At 48.6% G+C, this 7,307-nt stretch overlaps 1 protein-coding gene across 1 annotated transcript; it reads left to right on the top strand.

Moving 5' to 3' along the window:
• The first annotated feature begins 2,510 nt into the window (after positions 1 to 2,510).
• Positions 2,511 to 5,818, top strand: SAC3D1 (SAC3 domain containing 1). Its single transcript, XM_048504447.1, has 2 exons — positions 2,511 to 3,237; positions 5,105 to 5,818. The coding sequence occupies exons 1-2, from the start codon at positions 2,605 to 2,607 to the stop codon at positions 5,618 to 5,620; spliced, it is 1,149 nt and encodes a 382-aa protein (XP_048360404.1). The 5' UTR covers positions 2,511 to 2,604; the 3' UTR covers positions 5,621 to 5,818.
• The last annotated feature ends 1,489 nt before the right edge of the window (positions 5,819 to 7,307 follow it).

Below are 7,307 nucleotides of genomic sequence, written 5' to 3'. Positions count from 1 at the left end.
ACATTTCAGTGGGATATGGTATATCCTTTTTGCAAAAATATAAACCTTACCTGCCTCTGTTTTTACCACAAGAGCCTTAAATCCTGTTGTTGTTTTTTAATCTACAGGACATGGCTTTACAGTTAAGCCAGTTTTGGGTGGTGGAAAATGCCATTAAGTTGCCACATTATGATGACCCCCCTATAGGGTTTTCAAGGCAAGAGATGTTCAGAGATGCCATTGCCTGCATCTGTGTTGTAGCAGCCCTGGATTTTCTTTGTGATCTCCCATCCAAGTACTAACCCTGCTTTGTTTCAAGAGCTGAGGAGATTTGGCCAGCCTGGGCCATCCAAACTGGAGCTGGGGTTATTTTATTTTATTACATTATTTAGCATTCTGCTATAAAGAATGAATTTTATTCTTTACACTTGCCTATCATATTTTCATTCTGCTCTTCTTCCAAGGAGCTCAGGATGATGTGTATTGTTTCCCCTTCCCATTGTTATAATTCACAACAACCCTGTGAAATGTCTGGCTCAAGGTTGCCCAGAATATGTCATGGCAGGCGGATGGGGAGGGATGACCTGAACCCGGGTCTCCAAAAGCCATTTTGACTGCCTCCCTGCTGAAAGTTATCAAGTATAAAACTCTGGGACAGAATCTCCTGGGTGAGGCACACTAGCAACCATACTTTCCATAAGGGCTAAAAGAAAAATGGGTAGGAGTCAGCTGTTCGAAAATTTTGGCCCAAGGAAAGAAAGTTTTGTGTCTGCAAAGCACCATTTGCTGTTGTGTTGGACCATCTTTAGTTATCATTTTGGAGGCAGAAACTATTTCCAAAATTCTGATGAAATGTTGGGTTAGCAGAGCTCAAAGGCACACAACACAGCTTAATTTACCTGGTGTGTGTGCAGCTGAGAAACAAGGTTATATACAGAGCTTTATCTTTGCAAAACTAATGTATTGTAAAGAACTCTATTCTAGACAGGATAGAGTAGAGACAGGATTCTAATTTAGGATTACCTAGTTAGGATGGATGAAGATGTGGGAACCATGTTCTGCCTTCATGGTGCCAGGGTGGAGAGAGAGAGAAGGTGTCAGTTGAAAAGAACAGTCAGATCCGAGTCAGGTAGCACCTCAGAGAACAATTAGAGTTTCAGGTATAAGCATTTGGGAGTCAAAGTTCCTTTGTCAGATGCGTCAGGTGTCTGATAAAGAGAGATTTAACTGTCAGAAGCTTACACCCCATGCTACTGGACCTGAATCTACTTTTTACTCCAGACCAACATGGCTGCCCTCTGAAACAAGCGATGTTTCATAGATTTCAACCCCCCAAAATAAGTCTGGAGCTGAGAGACAGAGCAAAGCCCTCCACTTCCAACAATTCTGAAGGCAGCAACTGTTGCAAAAATCCATTGACAATGTTGTGGACTGGAGAAATTTATAAACTTGAGGTAGGCATGTTACTGAACAGTGAGGGAAGTCTGAGCAACTTAGCACAGCGCCTTCTGTTGGTGATGCTGGAGGCTGTTGGGACTAGCAGCACAGGATGCAGCCCTTTCATTCAGTCGGACATGATGCCACAAGAGTTAAAAGTCAAGCCAGGCAGGGAAAGTGGCTCCCCCGGCTCCTACTGTTATCGATCAGACGGTTATAAAATATACCCCCATCAAGCATCTGGTTGTACTCAAAGGATTAACAGTGCAATGCACTTTGGGGGAAGGAGGTAAAGGCTGTGGAGCAGTCATGACCCCAGCGTTGGCATCACTACCAGTCCACGCAGCTTAAGTACTTACACTGCTGTGGAGGCAACTTACACTGGCACTGGGCTGGAAAGGGCCCTTGTAGCATGAAAGGTAGGTTTCTGTTTTATTTTACCTTTCTGCACCACTGGGAACCTCTGGAGAAGGCGTGTGTGCTGTCCCCATCTGCCACCAAACACTGCCCCCCCCCCCCTTCCGTGGATTGGGTAGCCTGCCTGCCTGGAATGAAAATGACTGGATTTTTCTAACACTCTAAAAGGCGCCCTTGAGCCCTAGTAAGCTTTTAGGATTTCTGTCAGGCACCTTTTATCAGGGGGGCGTCTTGGATATCTGATAATTACTCTAACTCCATCAGGAACTATGCCGAGTGATAATCAAGTGACAAACTAATCGAAGCCCCTTTAGTGTTATCACAAACTTGATTTTCTCCTCCCAAATTCAAACCCTCGAAGTCCAAAAGTATAAAAAGGGTTGTTTTGCACAGCAATTGGGTTATGACCATTCTTAGCACTCAGGTCAACTTGGAACCACGCAAGGAATCTGTCTTGCCCCGGGACCATCTTCAGGAAATTGTAGACCATGACCCCCCAAAATGTGATCCTCCACGCTCAACCGGGCTTAGTTCGTTCTCCCGCCTGTTTTCAGCATCCCAGTCCTGTTCCGCACGTGTGAGCAAATCTTGAGCCGTGTTTTCTTTTCGCGCGCTCGGATGAAAAACCTCCAATTCGCGCTTGCGCGGAAAGCTCCGATCCGCCTGCAGGCCCCCTCCTCTCCCATCTCACGCGGCTTGGGGACTGTTTGGGCTCCTCCTTTCCAAGCGACGACACTTTTTGGGGCCGCCCCCGGCCGCGCCTTCCGCAGCATGGGCGGCCTCGAGCAGGCCCCAACGGGCACCTGCCCGGGTATGTGTCCGGCCGGCGAGCTGGCCCTGCGGCGGCGCCAGAGGCGCCTGCACGCCCTGGAGCTGGGGCCGCCCGAGCGGGCGGTGAAGGAGTACTCCCGGCCAGCGGCCGGCAAGGCGCCCCTGCGGCCAGAGGAGCTGCGCCCGCCGCCGGTGCTGCTGGCCACGGTGCGACACCTAGTGGGCGAGGCGGCTCGCCCGCGACCCGACGTGTCGGCCGCCGAGCAGTGCGCCTTCGTCAGCGACCGCCTGCGCGCCGTGCGCCTCGACCTGACCGTGCAGCGCGTCTCCGGCCTGCCCTGCGCCGCCGTCCTGGAGCGCTCGCTGGTCTACCTGCTGCGCGCGGGGCACCAGCTCTGCGCAGAGCCGCCCGCCCGCTTCGACGCCCACCTGCACCGAGCCCAGGTGCAGGAGTGCTTTGCCGCCTTGCGCCGCGCCTACCGGGAAGAGACGGAGCGCCGCCCCGCCGCCGAGCCCCTCTTCCAAGCGCTCTTCTTGCTGTACAACCTGGGTAGGCGGAGTGGCGCCGGGCTGGGGGTGTGGTGTTTGGAAAGGGGCTGGGGCCATGTCCCCTCTGTTACACCCTTCAGGCCAGTGGTTCTCAACCTGGGGGTCAGGACCCCTTTGGGGGTTGAACGACCCTTTCACGGGGTCGCCTAAGACTGTCTGCATCCGTGTTCTCCATCTGTAAAATGGATAAATGTTAGGGTTGGGGGTCACCACAACATGAGGAACTGTATTAAAGGGTCGCAGCATTAGGAAGGTTGAGAACCACTGCTTCAGGTGGTCTTAGGGAGCCCCCTTCCTCCTCCCCCCTCCTCTTTTGCCATACAAAACAATTACTATTTGAATTAAGTGGTGAGCAGTGCAACCCAATAGAATGTACATGCCAAAAACAATACAACAGGACCACAAGATATTTGAAATTCAGACCCTAATAACACTGATTTGAAAACTCTGTATAGTGCAAAACAAAGGGCCTGTGTAATACAATAAAAGGACACTTTGGCCCCTTCCGCACATGCAAAATAATGCATTTTCAAACAACTTTCAAGTGGTTTGCAAGTGGATTTTGCTATTCCGCAAGTGGATTTTGCTATTCCTCACAGCTTCAAAGAGCACTGAAAGCATTTTGAAAGTGCATTATTCTGCATGTGCGGAATGAGCCTAGGTTAACCAGAACCTGAAATGTACCACTCTTGTCCAAGCTTCAAGGCTAATGGAGCATAAATCCCATATGTTTGTGCTCCCAAAATGTACAAAAGTTTGTTTGAATGGCATTAATTTGAAACCATCAGGATTACAGTCTGGTCTAAAAATCTGGCTGCTACAAAATGGGACAAGATTTTTTTATCAGTGTTATTAGGGTCTGTGTTTCAGATACCTTGTGGTAATGTTGTATTGTTTGTGGTGTTGGAGATGTATTATACTTATGACAAGACTTCATCTGAAAGTAAGCAATTGCTATGAGCTTTCCTCAATATAAATTCTATCGGATTAAACAAAAACAATTAAACTGATCTGTCTTGCAGATCACCCTTCCCTCTCCTCTCTTGCATGCCACTCCTTACTCACTCCCCTCCCTTTCATGACACCACTAGTCCTAGTTCTCACCACAGAGCTCAACCTAACCTGAACCGGAGCCCAAGTTCCTGCCCTAGCCTCACTCCCTCCCCTCACTCCCTCCCCTTCCCTTGCATGCCACCTCTTCCCCTCCCTCCTTTCCCCCTTCCTCCACTAGGGTGGGTGGGCCATGTCCAGATTCAGGGCCCCCTCCCTCCCTTCCCTTGCATGCCACCCCTCCCTCCCTCCCCTGCAGGGATGTTGTAAGGCTTGTGTGAGGATGTGCGAAAAGAACTTTGTACGCTTAAACCGCTGGGTTCTTTCAACTTCTTCCCATCCCCTTCTTTTTCAGCAGTCTTACCACTTAGCAGTGTGTGGGACCCGGGGGGGTGTTGAATAATTCCATACACACCCCTTAGGCTAAACCGTTTCAGTGGGGCAGCCTCACAGGAATCTGCCTTCTACTGAACCAGACCTTTCACCCACTGAGGTCAGTATTGTCTACTCAGACTGGCAGCTGCTGTCTGGCGTCTTTCACATCACCTATTATGAGATCTTTTTAGCTGAACTGGGGACCTTCCAAATGGAGGCTGTACCAATGAGCCATGTCAGTTGATACATGTGTGAAGAGATTGTGGTATTTTAGATAGTTTTAATAGATGTTTTGTTTACATTGTAAGCTGCCTTAAGTTACTCGAAGTAGGAAGGCGGCCAATAAATGTTTTCAATAATGAAATAATGAAATAAATACCTAAATAAAATATTGAGCATTAGGAACCAGTCCAGGTAATCCACAGGGTTGTGTCTCTGAAATATAGGTTGCAGGAGACTGAAGACGATGCCGTTATCGGTAAAGCCACTTTTGTCTCCTCTCTGCGAACTACCCGGATGCTCTTAGGCCGTGAATCTTTGCAGCTCCTATTGCATCCGAGCCTATACAAGACTTTCTACAGCGCGGGCAATCAGCAGCCTACTGCGACCTCCGCTTTTGCCGTTTGGCAGCTTCAACCTAGCTCGGAAGCTGCCTTACCTGCCAAGCTGCACCCTCCATCCCCATGTGGCAGGGGCCCGCCGTCTAGCCCTGCTTACCTTCAGCCACGGCTTCAGCAGCAAGAATTGCCGCTACCCTTTGGATCGGCTGGCCTGCTTGCTGGCCATAGACAGCCTCGAGGAAACCGAGGCGCTGTGCAAGGCACAGGGTTTGACGATACTGGAGGGAAGTGTCGTCTTCCAGAAAGGATCGTTCAAGGACTCTGGTCCCCTGGAGCACAAGCCGTCCCACCTGCTTGTGGATGGGAAATGGGGAACTGGCTCTCTTCGGGGATTCACAGAGGGCATCCGCTTCGGAATCAAAACCAGTGTCGATGCTTTGGGAGCCATTGTTCGCTACGCCATTACTTCGCCCAATCAGTGATTGTCTCTACCCAGGTGGAAAAATGAAAGGGGAGAATACATTATTTTGCTTCCATGAGTGGTGCAGGCTTCATTTTGCTGACGGTTTGGACTAGGCCCACACAACGGCCGGGCTCCCGAATGAAAGCACAAAGATTGCCATTTACCTCACCGGGATTGGTTTTACGTGCTTTGTTGTGTGGGCGCCTACCTACCCCTTCCTTTTAATGCTGGTCAATTCCGGAGGATCGGGCGGGACTGCCACCACATGCTGCCTCAAGTCAAGGGAATATTGTCATGGCCTTATGGCGAAAAAGGAACCGCGCAGGACGCCTTCCAGGACTATATAAATAAAGGTGCACTCTTAGCTTTCCTCCTTCGAAGGACCCACGCACTCAGACGTGGGATATACCTTTCTACTGGAATCAGAGACTTTGCTTATAGTAGGAACATACTGTGTAGCAAAGTAAATTTGCACATTTTCTATATTTGCGCTGGTTCTTTTTTGGGAACTGAGGCCCATCTGCTGCTATACTTCAGGAATTCAAAGCAGTCAAGGGGGGATGGCGAGCATGCCTAAACTAAACGCAGCTTCTTCTTCATATGATTTATTTTCTGTGGACATTTCTAGATTACTTAAAGTTGTTTTCTTTACCAAAGTGTGCTCATTCTCCTCTATATATAGAACTATTGCCTCTTCGCAGTAAAGTATGGCTCCAAGCAGATGTAGGAAATCTTGTCTAGAGGCTCCTGATTTTCTTGACAGCTGCTCTGAAAACAGTGGAATCCATTTGGGCACGGTTCTTCTACATATCTGCCCTCAATGTATATTTTTTCCACCTGTGCCTTAAATAATCAAGATTTTTTTCAAGGAAGCATGCTATTGTTATTTATGGCAACACAGCACCCCCCTATATATTGATACAGCATTGTAATTATAGATTTAGCAGGTTCTCTGAATCCCTAGATTTCATTTTTTTAAGTCTCTACTTCCTTCCCTCATGAGGCATACCTCCGCAAGTGAAAGGGCTAGAGACTTGCTGGTTTTTTTTTAATTAAAGTGGGGGATTTAGAGAACCTGCTGAACTTATCATACTGCTGTATTTATATTTATTTATTTTTATTCAATTTACTATCCTGCCCTTTCCCTGCACAAGCCAGGCTCAGGGCAGCTAACAACCTTTACATAATAATATTCTAGTGCCTTTAAAAAAAAAAAACATTTATTTTCTGGGTGGAGGAGGAGGGGTGGTGGTCAGATGATCACAACAATCCAGTTGTCCAAAAAGTGGGGGTAGGTGGGAGTTGGTGGAACGAAGAAATCCCCAAAAACTGGCTGTTGTTCATTTTCTGGGCCGTTTGACCATGGTCTGGTAGTTTTAGCTCCCAACCAATGTTCCTTGTAAGCTGTGCATGTGCGCGGCCACCATACTGGTGCTGTGCAGATAAGGGGCTGCCCAGTAGGGGGAGCTCTCAGTTTCATGCAGCATTTTCGAACTGCTGTGCAGCACTGGGAAGTACTGAGGGACCATTGCTCCTAATGTTTCACCCACATCTATGGTTGGCATCTTCAGAGGCATGTGTGGCCATGGTATGGTAATTTTCGCTCCTAACATTTTGCCCTGGCAGAGGGCAAAATCATGCCCTTATCATGACATGCTTCTGAAGATGCTAACCATAAGCGTGGGTGAAAGGTTAGGAGCAAAAAA

Source organism: Sphaerodactylus townsendi, linkage group LG01 (assembly GCF_021028975.2).
Source record: "Sphaerodactylus townsendi isolate TG3544 linkage group LG01, MPM_Stown_v2.3, whole genome shotgun sequence".
Lineage (NCBI taxonomy): Eukaryota > Metazoa > Chordata > Lepidosauria > Squamata > Sphaerodactylidae > Sphaerodactylus > Sphaerodactylus townsendi.
The sequence above is the reverse complement of the archived record's forward strand: the minus strand, read 5'-3'. Positions and strand labels throughout refer to the sequence as shown.